The 23,186-nt window shown below is 50.3% G+C and overlaps 1 protein-coding gene across 1 annotated transcript in view; it reads left to right on the top strand.

Annotated features, from left to right (window-relative positions):
- Positions 1 to 21,386, top strand: part of ptk7b (protein tyrosine kinase 7b) — a 55,643-nt gene extending 34,257 nt beyond the window's left edge. The window contains exons 3-20 of the mRNA XM_023796370.2: positions 3,700 to 3,802; positions 3,998 to 4,182; positions 8,066 to 8,213; positions 10,535 to 10,665; positions 12,093 to 12,359; positions 12,445 to 12,581; positions 12,802 to 12,937; positions 13,606 to 13,725; positions 14,130 to 14,276; positions 14,715 to 14,859; positions 15,121 to 15,248; positions 16,214 to 16,414; positions 17,034 to 17,186; positions 17,531 to 17,763; positions 17,849 to 17,929; positions 18,356 to 18,507; positions 18,757 to 18,935; positions 19,695 to 21,386. Of these exons, the coding sequence (XP_023652138.2) occupies positions 3,700 to 3,802; positions 3,998 to 4,182; positions 8,066 to 8,213; positions 10,535 to 10,665; positions 12,093 to 12,359; positions 12,445 to 12,581; positions 12,802 to 12,937; positions 13,606 to 13,725; positions 14,130 to 14,276; positions 14,715 to 14,859; positions 15,121 to 15,248; positions 16,214 to 16,414; positions 17,034 to 17,186; positions 17,531 to 17,763; positions 17,849 to 17,929; positions 18,356 to 18,507; positions 18,757 to 18,935; positions 19,695 to 19,855 (2,807 nt within the window). The 3' untranslated portion in view covers positions 19,856 to 21,386. The remainder of the gene's footprint in view (positions 1 to 3,699; positions 3,803 to 3,997; positions 4,183 to 8,065; positions 8,214 to 10,534; positions 10,666 to 12,092; positions 12,360 to 12,444; positions 12,582 to 12,801; positions 12,938 to 13,605; positions 13,726 to 14,129; positions 14,277 to 14,714; positions 14,860 to 15,120; positions 15,249 to 16,213; positions 16,415 to 17,033; positions 17,187 to 17,530; positions 17,764 to 17,848; positions 17,930 to 18,355; positions 18,508 to 18,756; positions 18,936 to 19,694) is intronic.
- Positions 21,387 to 23,186: the final 1,800 nt, after the last annotated feature.

Raw genomic sequence — 23,186 nt, 5'->3', positions numbered from 1 at the left:
TGTGCAAGAAGGTGCGGGTGAAAATGGGCGGGAGGAGGTCTGATGGATGGATGGATACTTTATCAATCTTGAAGGAAATAGCAGTAAGTGTTATAGTGATATATGGCACATTGACGGTGGTAGCGGTAGGTGGGGTGTTGGGAGGAGTGATAGATGGAGTTGTAGCTGACAGAGCAGAGCAATGGTGGCCGTAGTAATAGGTGGTAAGCTGTCATGTCGACTCCATAGTGTGATATTAATGGTCCTGTGGGTATTGTAACCATGATAGTTTATTAGATTCCAGTAAGTTGTCATGTTGACTTGATATTGTGTTTATTATTAATGGTCCTCGGGGTGCAGAGTGGTGGTTGTAGCAGATGGTGCTGCTAATAATCAACTGAATATAATAATAATAATAATAATAATAATTACTATTATTATTAATAATTATTATTAATAATTATAGTCCTGCCATATCCTCCTGAGACCCAAGGAAAAGAGTGTCCTTCAATTGTAGGTTATTTGTTTTTGGAGGAAATTAGACATCTTACAATTTAGATTTTTTCAAATCTATTCTTATTTTAATTTCACAGCATGTCCTCTTTAGTGCACAACAAGAATAAATACGTTTCCCAACATCAGTGAAAAAATAAATGCAAAAATACAATGTCCACTACAATGGACATAAATGAATAGGTCGGGTCTCAGGAGGTTACAGCCAACCCCCCCCCCCCCCCCCCCAGCATAAGGATTCACTGGGTTGAGTTCACTACGCCTCCAGACCTCAGTAAAGCAGGGGTGACCCCCACCCCCCAATCCCAGTTGGTTTACTCCTGTGGGATTAGCCGTGTTTACACTGGGCTGGTGGCGCAGAGTGGGTGGGTTATTAGAAACTGCCGGAAGGAGCTCCATACTCTCATATAAACAAAACATATGAAACATAAATATTATATGACCGGGACCTAAAAAGGGCCTTATAAAGGGGTCTCCATGCATGGAATGAGGCCGTAAGTCACGCATTCGCTCATTCTGAGATACCTTCAACATGTCTTTCATGTTTTTATCTGTCTCTCTGGGCAGCAACAAACATGTAGGTTTTTTTTTTTTTTTTTTTAACTTGAATTAATTTTTTTCCATTCTCTACCCTCTACGTTTACCTGACATCTATGAAATTTTCTTTTCTTTCTTTTCCCCCTGTTCCCACGCTCTAAAAGAGCCCTTTGTCGATGCCCTTGGAGAGTGAAATTTCCCTCCCGGCTGTGTCGTCATTTACCACTGAATTATCATCGCTCGCGCTCTTATTTTTTTTATTATTATTATTTCTTTTTTGATGGCTCCACCGTCGTTGGCGCTGCCCGTGTCTCTGGAGCACAGCACCCCCTCTGGGGAGGGAGCTTCTATCCGCTGCTTAGCGCCCCCTGGTGTCTGGTGTCTGTCTCAGGTGAGCTGACAAAACACCATGGCTCCCTGGACCCCCGCCTAGGCCCCCGACAACGGTGAGCCTTCATTGAGCGACTGCGAAAACCTGTCCATCTGCGCAGCCAGCTGCACATGTGCATCTTGGCAGCTTGCCTGCGTTCATATCCGCATCAGTAGGGCTACACTATGCAGTTACTTCCATGGTGGGGGCATAAGGTGAAGGGCAAGCTTTTGGAAGCTTTCAGAACATTCCAGAAGAGCACTGAAATATCCAGCTGCAAATATCATCACCGTGCTGAATAAATTGGCCACTTTTTTGAGGTTTCTTTTCCCATTAATATGGACCATTAAATCGTAAAAGAAATAGTTTATATTTTTAATTCATTTATTTTTCCCTGCCTCCTTGTCAGAGTTGCCCCAGATGACCCATGAAGTCAAATCTCCATGTTCCGTAATTAAGGAGTGATTTATCGTGATAATAAAAATAGAGCCTGAGACACAGGACCCGAGTGGATTGGGCATGAACTGTGGGTCAGCACCAGGTGCAGCCGTGAATATTGAAGCTCACCATTAGAATCGGACCGTGCCGCCATCACCGATGGCACTGAAACTTGGTGCCGGGGACCATCATGTTTATCATGTTTAACTAATGATTCTCTTGGATAAGTGGTGACTCAAAGTAGATGCCTTTTTACATGCCTGTTTAATTTCAGGTGATCTCAGTCAGTTACGGTTATTTACTATTTATTTATCCAAAGCAATGTACATTTTTGAGAAAGCAGGGTCACACAGTTGCTGGAGCAACAGGAGGTTAATGGCTGCTCAGGGGCCCAGTGGTGACATCATTTTGCCAACTATGGGATTTGAACCACCAACCTTTGGATCACTATATCTTGGCTTTCTGAACCGTGTTTTTCAGGTTGTCAAATGTAACATATCATAGCACTTTTTCCTAAGTAATGTTCAAGAAAGTGCTCTGTGGCTGTGCCTAACCCAATGACCCTGCACGGCCTGAGATCAGCTGGCACGTAAACCCGCAAAGAACCAAGAAGCAGAACCTCGCGTTTCTTGATTTTAGTTTCCTTTAAAGCTGGAAATCCGAAAGTGACCACATGACTGCGGTCCAGGCTTCCGGAAACTTCTGCGCCTAATTGACTGAACGAAAGAAATCTGCAGATGTTCACTGCGGTTAAGCTAAAATTAAATATTAATACGAAGTATGTGACCGCACTGTAACAAAACAGGGGATTATGAATGGCAGGTTCAGGTTTTAATGGGTGTGGGAGAGAGCCAGGCATTAACACCCCCTCCCTGGGACACGGTAGGCAGGGGAGTTTATAGAACCACAGAGGAAATAACTCACTCATAACGGGGGGTTTGATGTTTGAGAGCCACTTGGGTGTGGAGACCTCCGGGGAGGTGCTGACAGGTCGGAAACCCTGAGACCCCCCACCCTGATTTACACTTAGACTGTTCTCTCATCAGCTGGTAACAGTGCTTAGATCAGCGTGTCACTCATTAAATTGTAAATCTTGATGAAAGATTGGGGGGGGCACTCTGCAGGTCCACCGATGTCACGTGATCAAGTTGGGATGGAAACCTTCCCAACAGCGCACGCAAGTTCCTCTCCCAGCAAGCATTTCTTTTTTAATGCTTCGGCATAAGGACATTTGGTCGCTGTCAGAGTTATAGCTAGGGTTAGGTTTAGGGTTAGGGGTTAGGTTTAGGGTTAGGCTCTCAGGGTTAGGGGTTAGGTTTAGGGTTAGGCTCTTAGGGTTGCTAATAGATGTAATCCAACTCTGTATGTACTTGGCAGTATCCTCTGCTACAAACACAACTTACTGGAGTACATCTGTCCTGAAGTCTACTTAGATTTCGCCCCTGGGGGGTCTAACCCTCATTGATTAGGTGTTAAAGCAGAGGAACGTGTTCATTATCAATGGGTAAATTTCTTAATATCAGTGCTTCTGTGAGGTGCAGACAGGACATGTCGTGTCACAAACGGCGCTGTCAGTGACTGGGGACAGAAGGTTGAGGTGGAAGTTCTTAATGAGGTGACAGAGGTGACCCAAAGTTATGTTCAGGATCGTAGGGTGGGGGATTGTTGGTTTTGTCTTTTGTGAAGAAGCTTTCGACTCATAGCCTGTAAGGTCCCTGCTTTCTACCTCGCTGTTCCCCTACATTGCCCTGTAACACTGCAGTGGCTTGCTGTGTGTATTACTGCATCGACAACTGATTCTGAGATAGCACAGATAACTAGTTGTGCACTCACTCTCTCTCTTTCTCTCTTCATCTTTCCAGGGCTGGAGAGTGGGAGTGTGACCCTGCTAGAGCCAGCCACAGAGGCCGAGATAGAGAGCTCTGCCCCAGTCACGTTGCGGTGCCATATTGACGGACACCCCCGGTAAGACACACCGACACCAAATACATCAGATGCCAAAATTTCTACCTATTTATACAATTCATTTCATTGATGGGTTTTTTTAGTTAATTGACATACTCTAGGGTACAACAACAAGTCCCTGGGTCTTAAAGTTGCTGGTTGGAGTCCTTAGTCAGGCTGCCATGATTAAGACTGTCCCATTACCCCTGACTGCAGGCCCACATGCCTGTGGTTTAAGGACGGCAGCAAGCTGCCAGAGCGCCACCACCTGGTCAACAATAAGGAGCGCACACTGATGTTGAGCAGTGCCAGCCCCGATGACAACGGTGTCTACTCCTGCTGCGGCAAGAACGCCGCCGGGCAAGTGTGCAGCAGCAACAACTTCACGCTCAGCATCATTGGTGCGTCCACCTGTCTCTCTTTATGTCTAAGTCTGTTTGTCTGACTCTCTGTATCTCTCTCTTTCTGCTTGACTCTCTGTCTGTACCTGTCTGTCTGACTGTGTCTGTACCTGTCTGACTGTCTCTCTATACCTTTCTGCTTGACTGTTTGTACCTATATGTCTGACTGTCTGTCTGTACCTGTGTGTTTGAACCTGCCTGTTTTATTCGGTCTCCCTGGCTTCCCCACACCCTCTCCATAGTGTCTGTCTGTACCTGCTTGTCTGTGATTATCTCTGTCTGTCTCTCTGTACATATCTGTCTGTGCCTGTCTGTCTGTAGCTCTGTAGAGATGTTCTGTTAATTCCTCTGGCTCGCTGGCTTCCCCACATGTCGGCCTTACCGTCTGTCACAAAGCAGCGTCTGTCTCATTGGTTTTGATTCGCTCCCTCCTGCCGGTCAGCGGCGTGCCACAGATTTGTGACGATGTAACTGGCACATCTCTTCCGACATTTTCCGTGTTTTTTCCGGACAGCCCCCCCGTCGTGAGAACCGCCAGCTGTCGGCTCTGTTCTGAAATGAGATCAGAGACGTGGCTCTGAGAAAGCCGCTGTGAACGCCAGGCCCCGTGACGTGATTACTGGGGATGCTGAATGAGAAACAGGCAGCCCAATGCAGCCCGGCCTGGCCCAGTCCTTTCAGCCCTGTCACGCAGGGGCCCGGCTCTGTGGGTGGTGCCGGCTCTGGTTACCTGGCATTTTTCCAGCACCGATGAATGCCTTCTGGGTTTGGTTACATGCTGAATGGTCTGAAGGCTGGCTATGTGCTCACAGCCTGATGCGTGGCCCCTCCCTTGAGAACTCCCCCCCCCCCCCCCAAATCAGGGCATTTCTCTTTTCTGAGGAATATACCTGGAAGGTCCTCCTCTCGCTGTCTCTCTCTCTCGCTGTCTCTCTCTTCCTGTTGCTCTCTCAGCCAGCAGATAATGTTGATACTAATTATATGGATGTGGAGGTACCAAGGCTGCCCTGGGTGATTAACTCCAGTCAGTTACGTCTAAACAGTTGTACCCATATACATACAGGCCCGGTTCAAAGCCATATGGATCTCTACACTCCCTTCGCCGCCCGCTCCCCTCGCCGCCCGCTCCCATCGCCGCCCGCTCCCATCGCCGCCCGCTCCCCTCGCCGCCCGCTCCCCTCGCCGCCCGCTCCCATCGCCGCCCGCTCCCATCGCCGCCCGCTCCCATCGCCGCCCGCTCCCCTCGCCGCCCGCTCCCATCGCCGCCCGTTTCCCTCACCGCCCGCTCCCATCGCTGCCCGTTCCTCTTACGGCCCGCTCCCCTGGCCGCCCGCTCCCATCGCTGCCCGTTCCTCTTACGGCCCGCTCCCCTCGCCGCCCACTCCCCTCGCCGCCCGCTCCCCCGCCGCCCGCTCCCCCGCCGCCCGCTCCCCTCGCCGCCCGCTCCCCTCACACTGGCTCCCATCCCCGCCCGCTCCACCAGCTGCCTAATGGGTTGACTGGCACTGAACACAACAATGCTGCACCAAGCTGCTATTTTAATTCTTGTGGCCTTCCTGTAATTTTTAATGGGTTTCCTCTGAACTCTCTCTCATTAACAAATTAAATATTAAGAGAACCACTGCTGATAGGATGTTTTTTTTTGTTCTTTGGGCCATTGTCTATGAACTCTGCAGCAGGTGAAAATCCCAGGAGGAGTTTCTGAGATGCTGGAGCCGCCGGGTCTGGCACTGACTGTCACACCCCGCTTAAAATCACTTAGGACGGCCTGATCTAATGCAGAGCCACAGAAGAACTGAATCTCCTGACCCTGTCAGTGTGCTGTATGGGTTCCGGTGCAGCCACATGATTGGCTGTTTGGGGGAGCAGGTGTATCTAATAACTGCTGTGTGTGTGTCTGTGTGCCTATGTGGGGAATATATACACTATGACCATGTGATGTGACTAATGTTAACTATCCTGTATATTAGATGGTAAACTAGCATTCAGTACTAGTATTCAACATGTTGAATGCAGAAGCAATGAAGACGGGTAAGGGAGTGTTTCTGAAAGGGCCAAATGTTATGGCCAGATGACTGGGTTAGAGCATCTCGAAACTGCAAGGCTTATGGGATGCTAATGGTGAGCCGTGGTGAGGACCTACTTAGAGTGGTCCAGGAGGGAGAAACCATGAACCCACAGGGTGTTGGGTCGCCAAGCCCCGTCAGTGTGGGATGTGAACAAAGGTTAAATTGGTGTATATGGTTATATACAGTACTGTGCCAAAGTCAGTGAAAGAAAATTGTCTGTTTATTAGCACATTGGCATAAAACTATGACATTGTCTTTTAAAGCATGTTCGCTTTGGCATTTCAAAGTCACCGTAATATATACAGTAACCATCCAATATAGGCATGTTTTTTTTACTTTTGTTGACTTCCAGCATAATTGTATTACATGTATCCAATGTTAAATGGCATTTCTCTTCAGATAAATTACACTGTATGCAGTATATCTTCATACATGTGTGTACATACAGTGTCAGGCGGTAGTGTTTTGGAGCCCCTGTCCGTCACGCTGTTTGTATACGTGAGCGTGGTGCTGTGTGTTAGGTGTGATATTCTCTGTACGCACCTTGTGCGTGTGCGTGTGCACATGCATGCATGCCTGCCAATTCATGGCAGAGCTGGGGAGTAGACCCCCTCCCCCCCCCACACAGGAAACCCGGTACCTCTCCTCCTCCCCAGTTAGTCACCTGCTTCGTTTATAGATGGGGGGCCGGATTAGCACATTGGGAGAAGGAAAGACGCCTTGACAAAAGACGTGAGCATAACGGCTGCCAGCTTTCTCCGCCGTGCAACGTTCACACATTCCCCCGGCTCCAGGCGGAAGCCACTGACAGCTGGGGGTGTTTCCCCCCCCCCCCCACACCTTCTTGGCTTGAAACTGTAGATCGCTGCTTGTATATACCTCTCAGCCTGGCTGCATTCATCAGCACTTGGAAAATATCTGTGATCTTCAGCCACTTTCCCTGGACTGGGTGGCAGCCCAGGCGGGCTGTGTTCTGAGCTCATTTTCAGCACCCCCTCTTCCCCCAGCTTTAACCTGCCTCTTTCACTTTGCAGTATGCCCCCCCCCACCCCTGCTTGAGGGTGCAAAAATTCATCTGTCCTCAGGTTCAGTAATGTAGTACCTGGTCCAGGTTTTCTGACACAGCATTTCTTGGGATGATCTGGGCGACATTTTTTTGAGCTTCTGCTCATGAGAGAAACTGGACTTGTATGTCGCCCCCCCCCCACCCCAGACCAGGGCTTTTGCCTCAAGCTAGCTTCAGGGGCCTGTTAACATCCCATAATATAGTCTCGTATGTTACGTGTGGGGTGGCGTGTTGGCGCAGTGATTAACACTGCTGCCTCACAGCAAGAAGGTCCTGGGTTCGGTCCCTGGGTCGGGCGTAGGACCTTTCTGTGTGGAGGTCACATGCCCTCCCCATGTTCGCGTGGGTTTCTGCCAGGGGCTCCGGTTTCCTCCCATAGTCCAAAAGTGTGCAGGATAGGTTGATTGGCAACTCTAAATTGGCCCTGTGTGTGTGTGTGTGTGTGTGTTTGCGTTTTTGTGTGTGTGTGTGCGTGCGTGCCCTGCAGTGTGTTGGCGACTGCCCAGGGTTGGTTCCTGTCTGCACCCATTGTTCCTGGGATAGGCTCCGGTCCCACCCGCGATCCCAGTTTGGATTAAGTGGTTACGGTGATGGATGCTACATGTGTTGGCACTATTGCTGGATCTTGACACCTCTACAGTAGATCTTCTCTCAGCTTACCTTTGAGGTATATATTTTTCACTTGTCCCCGCTGACGTTACAGCTATGCTGACCCCTCCCATATGGCCCCTCCCATCTCTATCCCCAGATAAGAGCTTCCCACGGCCCCTTATCACGCCCCAGGACCAGGTGGTGCTGAAGAACGAGGATGCCGTCTTCCACTGCCAGTTCACCGCGGTGCCGGCCCCCACCGTTGAGTGGTACCATGGCAACGAGGTCCTCGTCAACCGATCCCGGTAGGTGCCTGTCACCCCACTGGCCTCTGGTTTCGCTCTCAGCCCAGAGTGAGGAAGCGGAGTGGCGCTAATTACCTCCCTGTCAACCCTGCGAAGCCTTCCCATGATTCCCGTGTGTCTCTGGCCCTCTAAGAGGAAACTACACCCTTTGAATAGTCTTCCTCGTCGCCACAGCGATGCAATTTGGTTTAGACACACCTCCGAGGACAGCCGTTTCACCTCAGGTTTGGTATCAAGCTGCAGGAGACCTCAGATGCTTCACCTGCCTTAATTCACCAGCAAACGACTTGCGTGTATCTCTGCGATACACCTGGAAAGAGCAGAAGGAAATCCTTAGTTTGAGGGATTGGTTGGGGGTCGAGGGCATGTTACTATTTTTGTTTACAGTAGTCTTGGTTGCTGATGGCATATTAAGATGATTTTGAATCTGAAATAATACTTGTTTACACAAACACTCTGGAGACTATAGTCTTCCTGCAGTGGTACTTGCAGACTGTGTGGCTCTGAGTTCTGTTGGTTCAGAGACTAAAGAAAAACATGTTACGTTGCATCGAAAGATAAATAAGTTCCCTTGAGTGTCTGAAGTAGTTGAGAAACCCCCCCCCCATAATACAAACATCATACTTGCCCCACAGCCTTCAATAGCTGGTGAGGAGCATGATGCTGGGGGTGGGGGGGGGGGGCGTGGGGTATATTCAAGCTTGTGGGATGTGGGGGGGGCTGCAGTGTTGCCGCCTGCGTAGAACTGGGGCCGGATGCATGTAACTATGTGATAAACATCCAGCATCCAGGATTAATTCAGACGGATTCACATTGAGCAGCGAGCGACAACAAATAAACCTGAATGAAGGGGGGCCGTTGTTCTGGGGGGGGGGGGTAGGAAGTGAACGTGAAAACAGCACTTCTGATATCCCAGCAGCGAGTGGTTTGACCCGGATCGGGTAAATCCACTCGGCTTGCACAGCGTTTTTGGGCCTTTTGTTCCCATCACGGCCTCTGTTCTCCTGGGCAGCTACGGTGCCGTATCCTCCACCCCCCCCTGGCCGCCCCATTTGGAATTTGAATTATGAATTCTGTTTCATGTCTGCATTAAAGCAAACTGCCAGTCACTTATATTGCATTAGTCCAGCCACTCTTCCAGAACGCTGATTAAATCCTCGATAGCGTAGCCGGGCGCTGCCTCCTGCTGCTGTGAGACAGCTGCTTCCCTCTGAACTCAGTCCAGGATCCCTGACAGGTACGATGAGGTCGGCTTCTGTACGTCAGGCTTGTTTGTCGGGGTGGGGGCACTAATCCACCACGGCGGAGCTGCCATCACACCGTCACTTGCAGCTTCCCCCACGAAGGGGGCGCCGTCGCCCCCCCCCCCCCCCCCCCCCTCAGGTGCAGGATGGGGGGAGCCACTTACCAAGAACAGTGACAGCAGAGAAGTCTGTCATGAAGAAAAGGGGGTGTTGGGTGGGTATTAAGATGGGGGGGGGTGCTTCTTAAATTATTTTTGATGTGTGAAAGGAGAGTCTAAGAATAGTTTTCTCTGTCCATCTCACTGACACAAACTGCTGCATGACAGGCAGCCTACAGCTTAATCCCACTGAGCTGGGTGTCACTCCATGGAGTATTTAGTGAGATTTTGGTGTTTTTGTGCTTGATTTGAGGATTTATACCCGCTCTTTAGTGTAACGTGCTGGGAGGGCAGAGAGCCCTGTAACCCAGTCTGGATGGTGTGAATGGATGATGGATGTGACCTCTACCCCTGGCGGTTACAGTGGGTTGGCATGTATGTGAGGAATGGCACCCCCAGTGGAGGAGGTGGGGAGTGCAGCAGCAAGCCAGGGCCTTGAATAATGGAATGAATGGAAATGCTGCCGTCTGATCTGCTCCAGCATCACGCTTTACTGCATTTTATTTATATGACAAACACTTTTATCTAAAGCTGTGCAGAGTTGGAAAGTCAAACAGGCCCCAGAGCAAGTAGGGGTTAAGAGCAGTGAAATCACTCTGCCACCCTGGGATTCGAACCCACAACCTTCAGATTACAGGCACAGCATCGTAACCTAGGGAGTTCCTCACCGCGCGCATTAGTGCTCGCTGTGAATTCCTGCCACGTGGTGAAGAGAGTGACGGTACGAACCTTCCTGACAATTCCGTCTGCCTGCTGACAGATCCTTATTGGGTCATTTCCCTGAAACTGTCATATAGCATCCCCACCCCCCATCCAATTGAGTAAAGCTACATGGCTGGGGAACTTCCAGGATGGGTGTGGGAGCACATGAGCGCCCCCTGTGGGCCTTAGCGGTGTCTGACTCTCCCTCTCTCCTTAGGGTGCTCCTGTACAGCAACGGCACTCTCCACATCGTCCAGGTGAAGAGCCGTAACACCGGCCTGTACCAGTGTGTGGCCCGCGGTCCCCGGGGCCCTGACGTCACCCTGCAGGCTCATCTGTGGCTGGCAGGTAAGTGCCTCATTCACACAAGTATACCAGAGCATGTGTGATGCCCCCTAATGGTGGATAGAGGAAATTGTACCTCGCAGCACAAATCCACAGAGATGAAGGCTGTCTTCTGGATTCCACCAGAATCTTCCTACATTCTTCCGCGCCCCACGACTCGCATGCAGTGGCTAGCGATCCCGCTGGGTTGGAGTAACCAGCTCCACCTAGAGGGGACCCTCCCCCCCAGGACCCAAATCCTGCCACCATATTCAACCCCCAGACCTACCGGCCCATTTAATTGCATTAAGCCCCCAAATCTGTCGCTAATCCGTTACGGCATTAAACAGGATTGCGTCGCGCTTGAGGAGCGGTTAAGCGATTCCGCTGGTCCTTGCCCGCCTCCAGCAGGTCTTTCACAAGTGGCACCACCCACCTTTAATCCCAGAGAAGAGGGTGGGTGCCCCGCATTATTGATTTTTCCAGTGCCCCCTCCTCGGGACTGAAAGGGTTTCTCTTGGGTCCTTCTGCATTCCCTTGGGTCACCTGCTATCTATACAGATCACGTGACCTCCGTGTGACGGGCCGTCTTTCCCGCGTGACCTCCGTGTGACGGGCCGTCTTTCCCGCCTGACCTCCGTGTGACGGGCCGTCTTTCCCGCCTGACCTCCGTGTGACGGGCCGTCTTTCCCGCGTGACCGCCGTGTGACGGGCCGTCGTTCCCGCCTGACCTCCGTGTGACGGGCCGTCGTTCCCGCCTGACCTCCGTGTGACGGGCCGTCTTTCCCGCCTGACCTCCGTGTGACGGGCCGTCTTTCCCGCGTGACCGCCGTGTGTCGGGCCGTCTTTCCCGCGTGACCTCCGTGTGACGGGCCGTCGTTCCCGCCTGACCTCCGTGTGACGGGCCGTCTTTCCCGCCTCACCGCCGTGTGACGGGCCGTCGTTTCCGCACGCTGAGGGACCTGCCTAACGGCAACATTGGCCCAGTGAGAAACTCTCCAGTATTAAAATAAATATTTCATGTAAAGACACTGACAAACCATGCATCACCCAGTTCTAAATTTACTGTACTTAATAAGCAGTTTCAGCTGGGGCTACAAAATTCCAGGCGGCAAGAATATAATTTTACAAAATTACAATAGTGAATTTTTCCAAAGAGAGAAAATGTGTTTTTAAATTACTATAAAATAAATCAAAAACCTCCTCTACCTCTATGGAACAGCCGTCTCTGTTAGTAAAAGGTATTTTATCCAACATGGCATGTTACCTTATAAAAAAAATGTCTAATTACATTCCATTTTTAAATTACATTTTTCCACATATACATGCTGACACGTTGACCAATCAGACCCAGCCGCTATCCGTCCACCAGCCAGAGCTTCCTGATATTTGCTTGTAACCGTGATGAACACCCCCAATCGCTGATGAGCTCCGCCTCTCTCCCCCCGCAGGGATCGAGGACATGGGGCCAGCCATGTCACGGGTGTTTGTAGTGGACAGCGTGCAGCGCGAGGCCTGCCGTCCCCCCCACGGCCACCCCGAGCCTGAGGTGTGGTGGGAGAGGTCTGGGGTACGTGTGCCCCCCCAGGGCAGAGTGCGGCACGAGGGCACCGAGCTGGTGTTCAGCCCCACGGAGGCCGGTGACTCCGGCACCTACACCTGCGTCGCTCAGAACAAGGCGGGGCAGCGGAAGCAGGACCTGATCGTCACGGTAGCCAGTAAGGACCCCCCCCCCCCCAATCATCAGCTCCAGGTCTCTCTGGGTCAACCTGCAGTAACCCCAGCCATGTGTTTTTATCCCAGCCCCCCCAGTGTGGGTCACCAAGCCGGTGGACACTGACATGGAAGAGGGGCATTCTGGGTACCTGCACTGCCACACCCGTGCCACCCCAGAGCCGCAGGTTACATGGCAGCGTGGTCAGATGCCCGTCAGCCCAGAGGTCAGTATCTCACGCCTATTTGTCTCTAAATCATAAATGTTAATAATAATATTTCTGTATTCCCTCAACAAGAGGCTGATTGCTAACAGGATCCCCCCCTTGGGTCCTCTGAGAACATTTTTGCCCTCTCGCTGGCCTGCTTGTACTCACCATTTTTTAATGGATGTCCATGTCCACACTGCTGTTACATTCTCTCTCTCTCTCTCTCTCTCTCTCTCAGGACTCCCGCTTTGAGCTGTTCCCCAATGGGACCCTGCGCATTAAGAGCGTGGACGTCTACGACGGGCTGCTGTACATCTGCCAGTGCGAGTCGGTGGGGGGCATGCTGAAGGCACAGGCGCGTGTTACCGTCCTGGGTAAGCCCTGCCCCCTCCCCTTCCAAGTCACACCTACTCTGATGTATGTTCCTCTTTCTCAGTACAGATGCTCCTTGTTTTACCACAGTTCGATGTTTTAACTGTACGATGGTGCAATAACAATGCACAGAAAGAAAATGCAAAGAAATAACAATGCAAAGAAAATGGGACATATTTTATATATTATTCATTATTAGTAGTATTGAACATCTTTGTATTGATGCATTCACGATAACTCGGAACCTGAACATTTGATGATAACGTAACACGATGGTTCTCACAGATGTGGTAGCGGAAATGTGACGTGGTAAATAAATATGTACACAGTGTGAACAGCAAATCCCTTCGGTTTTACGTCGCTGTCAATCCTCAAAACCAGCAACGCCTTTACCGAGCCAAGTCGTCTCTCTCCGCGGTACAGCTTGGGTCCGGGTCGGTTCCTGTATGCCAGTGGAAAAGCGCCGTATGGCTACAAAACGCCCAAGTGCGTCAAATCAAATCGTATTCCACTTTCAACTTGCAATGGGATGTTACCCCATCGTCGAGGAGCATCCATATTTCATTTCTAAAATGTTTGAGTGCCAATTTCTCTCTCTCATTGTGTGTTCGCGTGACCCCCCCCCCCCCCATGTGTGTCTGATGCCCCACTGAACGTCGCTGTCTTCCAGAGCGGCTGAAATTCACGCCCGTGCCCCAGCCAAGCCAGTGCCTGGAGCTGCATAAGGACAGCAGCGTTCAGTGTTCCGCCACGGGCCGGGAAGCTCCCCACATCCATTGGATGAAGACAGGTGGGCGATAACTCCCCCCCCCCCCCCCCGCCCAGCCGACACGATCACAAAGGAGCCATTGTGGGAGGGGAGGGACAGAAAAACACACATTCTTCAAAGCTTCATGCTGGTGCTGGGGACCACTAAAGCCGCCTGTTAAAAGAAACATTTACCCCCCCCCCCCCCCACCCCCAGACCTCGGAGGTTGACTGTTGATAATTATATTGTACAGCTAATCCAGGTTATGATGCCAGCAATGCTTTTAAACTGATTCTTTTGTTCTATTTTAGAGTTTTAGTCACATCAATAAAGCAGATCACACTAATAAATTATATGCATGTCTGGATTAGCTTGTTTTTCTCCTGGAATGACTGAAAGGGAAAGTGGGGTTAACTGTGACCTGGCCTCTCTGGTGCCCTCTGCAGACGGCAGCGAGATCCCCGCCCACGTGACTCAGCGAAGTGGGACGCTGCACTTCTCCAGGGTGACGCGCAACGACGCGGGCACCTACACCTGCCTGGCCTCCAACAAGCAGGGGGAGATCCGCGCCATGGTGAACCTCACTGTGGCAGGTAGCGCCCCCTACCTGGCCTGTCCGGTGTTACCATTGAACATATATCCTGTTTGTCCATAACGACCTTCAGGTCAGACTACACTAGTGCCTTTCCTGTGCCGCCTAATATGCCTGTTTGCATCCCTCCTTCAGCTGACACACCCAAATAAGGATACGCTCCTTTTGGGTCTGATCACATGACACATCCAGTAATGCAATGTTAGCTGTTAATAGATGTTACGGTTTTTCATTTTGTTCTATGAAGTTCTGCCCGCAGTATAATACGTGATTTATGAATCTCTGTCTGAGGCTCCCTGGGGGCTGGGTGATGTATCTTCATTTTGTTGGATCATAGGGCCAGTGAAAATCACTACGAGACGATTACACCATCGATAATTAGCGCATCATGGCGGATCGTACTGTACAGTGTCTGACCTGACCCCGTCGACCCCCACAGTTTACCCCGTGTTCAAGCTGGAGCCGGAGAACGCCACGGTGTACCAGGGGCACATGGCCGTCCTGCACTGTCAGGCCACTGGGGAACCTGAGCCCAGCATCCAGTGGATAGCAAAGGACAAGCTTCTGGACCCGAGCTGGAGAAGGTCTGAGCTTGGTGGGGGCGTGATGTGGTGGTGATGGGGAGGGTTTGATCATGCATATTCTCATAGGAACCTTGAGGTTGTGACTGTACATGTAATTCCTGGTTTGGAGGTAATCTTTACTGGACCTGACTGGTAACCCATGACCTCATGGTCTGGGAAAAGCCACCTCCAGTGACACGAGGTGATCGGCTCTACTGTATCACCAGTGCGGTCTGATGTTTCTTCTCCACGTTAGCCGTGACACACTGCCCCTCCCTGCAGGTTCCAGGAGATGCCCAACGGCACGTTGGTCATCACCAGCGTTGGCATGGAGGACACCGGGAAGTACACTTGCATCGCCGGCAACGCCTGCACCATCCGCCACAGCACGGCACAGCTCTACGTCGTAGGTGAGCCTCCGTGCAGCGACCGCGGCCCTGTAATGCCAGTTCAGGTGTTTGGGGTTTAAGCACAGCCCTGAGGTCATGCATGATGACGATGCCCAGTGAGGGTGACAAGCCAGCTAGTCTCACAGCTCCCTGGAATGTTACCCTGATTGTCCGCCTGTAATTAGTGATGCTAATTGAGTCTCTGTATTATGCATTATATTATACCGATTCCCAAACTGGAGAGCAGACGTCCAAAATTCATTCAATCCACATGATACACGGGGTGTAGGGTGTCGAGCGACGCGAGAATGCAGACAGTAGAGCTGAGGCAGCTGTGGAAATCATTGCTGGGGGGGGGGGGGACGTATACAGAATCCCCCTCGCAAAATGGGAGGGGAATGTAATCACACCCTTCTGTCAGTTACTCCGGATACAAGTGTCTGTTATTAAGGTCTGGGACTTTCCAGAGACTGTAATGTAATAAGCTCCCTTCTGTAAAGGGCCCAGTTGTCACTGACGTGACTCAAGCAGGAGTAGACATTAGGGGTGGTTTGATAGCTACTGAGTCTTCCTGGAGGTTATTGTGTCTTCAGTGCTTGGGGGAGGATGGTGATGGGCTGCAGGGCGGGGGGAGGATGCTGTCATGGCAACCCCCAGGCCTTATCTCCGAGGTGAGGGTCATCGTCATCAGCAGGCGGCGATGTCCCATCGCTGCCGCAGAAGGCGCGTGATCTCAGGCCAAACCGGGGGCTGGTCAGCGGGCCTGGAGATCCTAGCTGCTTCCATCTGTCCCTGTCAAGTCAGATACGCTCCTCTGGTTCAGCAGAGCTCAGCTGTCCGCAGCGTAAGGTCTTAGAACCTCTAGCTGTCAAGCTCTTTGTCAGCTGCCGACCTCATTATAAATAAAACCTTCACACGCCCTAGAAACGTGCCTCCGCCGTCCAGCTGCTTAAGCAAAAGGCACTCATGTCTTTTGGGTCCTACAGAGAAACCGGAGCCAAAGATCATGGATAATGAGGAGAAGGCCCCCTACAAGATGATCCAGACCATCGGGCTGTCGGTGGGCGCGGCCGTGGCCTACATCATCGTCGTGCTGGGCCTCATGTTCTACTGCAAGAAGCGCCGCAACGCCAAGAGGCTGCAGAAAAACACCGAGGGAGAGGAAGCAGAGATGGAGGGTCTGAACGGTCAGTGTAGGAATGCCAGACTCAATTTGCCGTCAGCTTGTACTTCATACTGCCCTCCTCTGGCCACCTGGGGTATTGCATGTCTTGCACCGCAAGCCCATAGCTACCGCAGCATTTGTTGCCAACACTGTCAGCTGTTGAGCCCAGTTACTGTGTTTCGGTCGGGGAACTACTCGTTTCTGTTCAGCTGCTGTCCCTGCAAATCCTGGCTTTACGCTAAAATGCGCATCAGTCATTCTGTGACGCCCACCAGCCATTTGTTGCGGGGGTGACCCCTAAAGTTCATGGTGAAGGAACCAGTATTACAGATTATTGTTTCTGAGAAGTGTTAGTTCACTGATATTATTTTCTCCAGCCTAAACGCTCTTTAAGGATTGAGTAACCCATTGAAGAACACAGAACATCTGCCTCGTTCCTCAAACGTGTTGAGTCTTGCTGTTTATAATGTGACATAGCGTAGGCAGAACTGGAGAAGCTGCCAGACGTTCCTTGTTTCTTTCCACTGGCTGACGGCAGAGATGGCGTCTTGCCGATCGATAGGGCGAAGCGCCGGGAGACGGGGATTATGCTATCCGCATAACTGACGGTGCCGTGGCATGACGTCTGTGCTGTCCACTAGGGGGCGTCATGCAAGAAAACGGCCAGGCCCCGGCGGAGATTCCAGAAGAGGTAGCCTTGACCAGCCGGGGTACCACTGTGACAAACAAGCACCAAAGCAGCAACGAGAAGCTGCATTTTCCCCGGGCTGACCTGCACACCATCACAACACTGGGTAAAACGGAAACATCCTAGGATCAGGGGTGTGGGATCAGGGGGCGGGACCACAGCGGCCATTGGCCTGAAAGCTGATTGGCTTCCTGAATGCCTCCTTATCTGTTGTCTGTCACTCACCGACTCAGAACTTATTGGCCAATGATGGAGTTGTCCCCTCAGTATGAATTATGGCCCCTCTTATACCCCCCCCCCCCCAACAATTCCTAGAATCACACCTGCTTAGAAACGCAATGGGTGGATGGATGGGAGCTTGACTAGATATAGATGGAGAGATATTCATGTTATCTAGAATCAGGAATGCCGGCAGCATCGATGTCATTTGTGTGCATGTCAACCGCACAGGGAGGGGGGAGTTCGGGGAGGTGCTGCTGGCGAAGGCCAAGGGCGTGGAGGAGGGCGAGGCGGAGACGGTGGTGCTGGTGAAGAGCCTGCAGGCACGTGACGAGCAGCTGCAGCGGAACTTCCGGCGCGAGGTTGAGATGTTCGGCAAGCTGAGCCACCCCAACGTGGTGCGTCTGCTGGGCCTGTGCTGGGAGGCGGAGCCCCACTACATGATCCTGGAATACGTGGACCTGGTACGGCCCCGACTGCCTCGCCCCAGCATCTCCCACCCATCGCAATGTTTACCGATTTCCCACCTTTTTTACCGCCCCCCCCCAGGGAGATCTGAAGCAGTTCCTGAGGATCTCCAAGAGCAAGGAGGAGAAGATCAAGCCTCAACCACTGAGCACCAAGCAGAAGGTCAGAACACGGAGCTTCCTTTTCCCCTGAAAGCTTCTCTACCTCATGCTGGCTATCACCCCAGGTCACAGTACAGGAAGTGGAAGTGACATCAGATTCTTAGTGGGGGGGGGGGGGGTCACTTTCACTTTGCATAGACAATGAAACATGGTAAAATGTAGAGTGATGCGGCAAGTTCAGTGGGAGGGGGTCCATGATGATGTTGCAGTCTGAGGTGCAGGTTGGTGGGGGAGGGGGGGTCCTGTTATTTTTGCAGGTGGCCAATTTTCACTTCCACAGCAGCAAAACAGGCAGCGCAGGAAGGGCTTGGTTTCCTCCGCCACCCAGGATCGTGTGTCACCTCATCACCAGTGCTGCCCCCCCCCGCCTCGCCCCCATACACACACTCACACACCCCTAACGCTCAGCCCCACTCCCCCCCACCAGGTGTCCATCTGCCACCAGGTGGCCCAGGGCATGGAACATCTGTCCAACCACCGGTTTGTCCACAAGGACCTGGCTGTCCGTAACTGCCTGATCAGCAGTCAGCGGCATGTCAAAGTGTCCGCTCTCAGCTTAAGCAAGGACGTCTACAACAGGTAAGGACATTACTTCTTACTTACTCATTCCCTACTACAACTTTCACTAAGTTTGCTAACATTTCCTTAATTGTGAACTCAATTTCCTGGCCTCTTAAATGCACTATACTTTTGCTACAAGAAGGATTGGTGCTCTGCCTCCACCTTGTGGCCAAGTTATTTAACTGCACTTGCCACACCATACAGAGTCTAAGTCAATTAATGATGCAGGTTAATGCTTCTCAATTTCCATTATCTGTCTGCCTGCAGCGAGTATTACCACTACCAGCAGGCGTGGATCCCACTGCGCTGGCTGCCGGCAGAGTCTGTCTTTGAGGACGACTTCTCCGCCAAGTCGGACGTGTGGTCGTTCGGGGTGCTGATGTGGGAAGTGTTCAGCCACGGGGAGTTGCCCTACAGCAAGCTGAGCGACGACGAGGTTTTGGGAGGTGAGGGCTCATCTGCATACCACTCACAAAGCGTGAATTGATAGCTATGTACAGGTGTGTGGCTCAGCAAGTTAGGATCCAGCCCCTGTGAGCTGAAGGTTGTTGGTTCAAATCCCAGGCATGACAGAGTGATTTCACCATTAAGGCCCTGAGTGAGGCTCTTAACCAGGGGTCTCAAACTCCAGTCCTGGAGGGCCGGGGCCCTGTGTATCTTAGTTCTTTCCCCGTTCCACCACAAATGATTCCGCTCAAGAGCTGTCTGGTAATTAGCACAAGGAGTTGAATCAGGTATGTTAAATGAAGGTGAACCAAAAACTGTGTAGGGCTCCGGCCCTCTAGGACTGGAGTTTGAGACCCCTGCTCTTAACCCACAATTACTGCCTGACCCATTTTCACAAAAAACAAAAAAAAAAATCATCACATTGCCATTTAAGTGTTTCCTAAATTAATGTAAAAGCTCTATAGCTGTTAACGGATGAGCTGATGATATTTGAAAGCTCTTCCAGAGTTACTGACTTGCATCAAGCCTGTTTTCCCTCTTTGCAAAAAAGGGTGACATTTCATATGCCAGGGATCTGCTGCTACTTAATGCTGAAGGGCCTTTCATAGATAAACGGGAGAATCACATGCTGTTTATCTCACAATCTCCACAGTTAGTGGGTTTATGTATCTGCACCTGGTCACATTACCACGAGTCAGCAGTGTTCCCGGTCGCTGTTTACCGTTGCCCTCCCTGACGCATTATCATTGCCCTGGCAGGCCTCCGGGAGGGTAAGCTGAAACTGCCCGTGCCCGAAAACTGCCCGTCCAGAGTCTACAAGCTGATGGCCAGGTGCTGGGCCACCAGCCTAAAGGACCGCCTCTCCTTCAGCGAGGTTGTCAGCGTACTGAGCGAGCTGCCCTCTGACACCAAGGTCTGACGTGGGAGGAAGCAGGGTTGGGGGGGGGGGATTGCCAGCTGGAGGCTTCCCATTCCAGCACACTCCCTCAGACTATGAACTTTAAACCCCCCCCCAGCAAGCTTGCGACCTTTCATTAGAGAGATGGATGGGAGGGGGCTGTAAATGTAACAAAATGAATGACACTTTTTATTTGATGTGGATGTCAAATGAAGAGGTCGGAGAGGGTCACCTGCCTTAAACTGCCCCTGCTGGGACAAGATGCTCCTCAGCACTGATGCACAGGCTCCTGGGAGCTACCTCTGTGAGACACTTTGCTTGGCCTTACTCCTCTACCAGATCCAGGGAAGGAGGATGTCTGCAGTGAGCTTGCCCATCCTGAGGGTGGCGCTGTTGCTTGTATTCCCCAGTCTGGGACCACAGTACATTCGATGTCAGGAAAGTGAACATATTTTTGATTGACTGAGTAATGAAATACTGTCACAGTTAGTGTTTACTTCTGGAATGAAAGAGCATCATTTGAAGGGCACAAGCTTGAAAAAACTATTTCTGAAGGCCTAGTCTGTTACTTGTGGTCCCGAGACCTGGAATCATCTATTTAAAAAAACGTACTTGGACCATCTTGATTAACAAGATGCCAGGTCTATAAAGTACGGTTCATAGAAGCTATTATTATTATTTTTTTTTAAATTATTATTATTATTATTAACAGTCTCCTTTGTTGCTGTGTGAATGTTGTGTTTTTATCTATAGCCACATAGTGGTTTTTTTTTTTTGTTTTGTTTTGTTTTTTTTTAATCCTCCGGTGCTCTTGGGGGCGACACGTCCACCATATGCCCGTCTCGGCGGTTCTGGAAGCCAAACTGCAGAGGTCACGATCCGGCATGGTCCTGCCACTAGGATGCCTCACCTCAGTGGGCCCAATTTCCCCTCCCTGAACCGGCCCAATCGGAACCTGCCAAGCCGCAGTCTAGACCCACCCGTCCGCTGATCTGCGTGCTGCGTGGTGAATGTGCACTGACCATACTTGGTCTTCACTTTTCTATTATGTTCTAGAAGGATTTACAGGAACCTGTATTTATCAAAGAGGGACCTGACTTATCATTTATTTGTTCCAGAATGGTACCATTTCACTGTTTTTTTATGGATGTATATGTATTCAGCATTTTATAATCCTTCATTATCCTCATCATGTTTGGTAAACAGAGCCAGGATAAAATAGCTATATATGTATAAACCTGGGAAAGGTGAGAGTATGGATGTCACTGTTACCACTAACAAGTGCCTGTTAAATGAAGGATTTCACCATTATTTTTGTACAATATCTGAACAAACTGCCTTCTGTTTTTAGTAACAATTTTGTATTTGAAATTTTCACTATGAATGATGTTTGTTTCTTTTTAAAAATATGGCTAATTTAATTGGATAGCTTTTTATCTGCGTTTATTTTACAAAAGCCACACACTGTGGTTTTTGATCTGCTTCTGCACGTGGTTACAGTAGCCCACATGTACACAAGCTGCTCTCAATAAAGCTTCACTTTTGTTCCCCACTGACTGCCATTGATTTACTGCGGCTGCCCCGTCTATGGAAGGCGCGCGCAGCTTGCTGCGGGATCTGTCTGTCCTTTTGACGCTTTGAGTTGCTTTCAGTGGGATGTTGGTTTACCGTCATTTACATCATGTGGTCACTAGGTGGCGCTTTACATTTAGAATGAATGCGGTCAAACTAACAACATTTACTTTGGGACATATTTTAGCTATTTAATGATTTCAGTACAGGTATTTTTTTAATTATAGGAAATTAATTTTATTGGGGGCTCTGGGTGGGAGGCTTTTATTTTTTCCCACAGTGTAACAGAAGCTTTTCTTTGATTTACAAGCTTGTTCTGAGCACTGTAGACCGACAAAATAAAAAAATAAAAAATCATGTCTCTCATGCTCCAAGACCTCCTTGTGGTTTGACATACCTGCTCTCAAACTGAAGGCATGCATTTCTCTCAGGGCTAAGCACAGAGGAAATGGTGGTCAAATTATTTCAGTAAATGTGCTACGTTGGCGTGTTCTTTAGAGCCGTCAGTAATGCACCTCCCAGCCCACCCCCAATCCTGAGCCACCCACATACCAGGCCATCTTCCCAAACATCTAGCCACCCCAGAACCACCAGCTATCAGGGTCAGCTTCTTCGATTTGCAAAGTTCTCGTGCAGATTTAGTATCTATGTGAAAGTCGGAGGCACCGTGTTTTCTGTTTGCCCCTTTGCTGTAGCTGCTCTCTTCTACCAGGAAGCTGCCGCGTGGAGTGGAGCAGTTGATGCACACGGCCTTTGGTGTCAGAGGTGGCTACATTTGCCACATCTTGGCTGGATCAGTTCGTTAAATATGGAACAAATGAGGCCATGTAGCCCTTAGTGGACCCCGTTGCATCTCAGGAGGGTGGGTCACATGACCACGTCAGAATTCATTTCATTTTGCTGTGATCTATCTATATATTATATACTATCACTCCCAAGCAGAGGGATTCTCACAACAGGATTATAGTGCCAGTTCAGCTACTAACTGGTTTAACACACTAGCCGGTGGTTTAAAACTTATAGTATATATTATAGTACTATAGTAAAAATTATAGTAAGTGGTCTGATTTACATAAAAAAAAAATATGACAACTTGAGGAATTCTCATGCATGGTCCTACCAACTGAAGGAGCAACTAGATTCTGTAAGCAAGGTGGATCCGTGATTCTGACATGCAGGCCTTCCTATAAGGCCTGCTCGAGCGCTCACAGCCGCTGTTGCTCACCGTGTATGCTTCGAGGAGCTTCTAACAGCTTGTGCGCCGTCTGCATCTCGGTTATCATCTGTGCCAGGAAATGTTTAGCCACGGCTAATGGCAGTAGCTGGATTTTGTGATGCCTGTTTGCCAGAATCAGAATACGATGCGTATTTTTAAAGAATAGATGCTGGGGAAACACCCACAGTCTTCGCTTAGCCGAGCAGGGTCGCCTGATGCCTTCTCCAAAGTTCTTAACGGAGTGAAGTAACAGACATAAAATGCTTATTGTTATTAAGAGTATTATAGGCAATAGAGCTTTCTTGTCCAAGGGATTTTGCCATAAGGTGGACTTTTTATGCATTGCTTAACTTCCATTGACAAATCAACATGTCTATGCAGTAACATTTGTATCACATAGCCCAGACCACCGTGATTCACATATTGTCACTCCAAGCTCCATGTCGCTAGAAACCTTCCACCTTGACTCCGGGTCCAATCAAATTAACATGGCATTGCCTTCAAGCTGTTTCTATGGAAACAGTGCTGTCTGCTGTAATGCATGGTATAGAAAAGCTATAGAAC

Source organism: Paramormyrops kingsleyae, chromosome 3, assembly GCF_048594095.1.
Source record: "Paramormyrops kingsleyae isolate MSU_618 chromosome 3, PKINGS_0.4, whole genome shotgun sequence".
Lineage (NCBI taxonomy): Eukaryota > Metazoa > Chordata > Actinopteri > Osteoglossiformes > Mormyridae > Paramormyrops > Paramormyrops kingsleyae.
The sequence above is the reverse complement of the archived record's forward strand: the minus strand, read 5'-3'. Positions and strand labels throughout refer to the sequence as shown.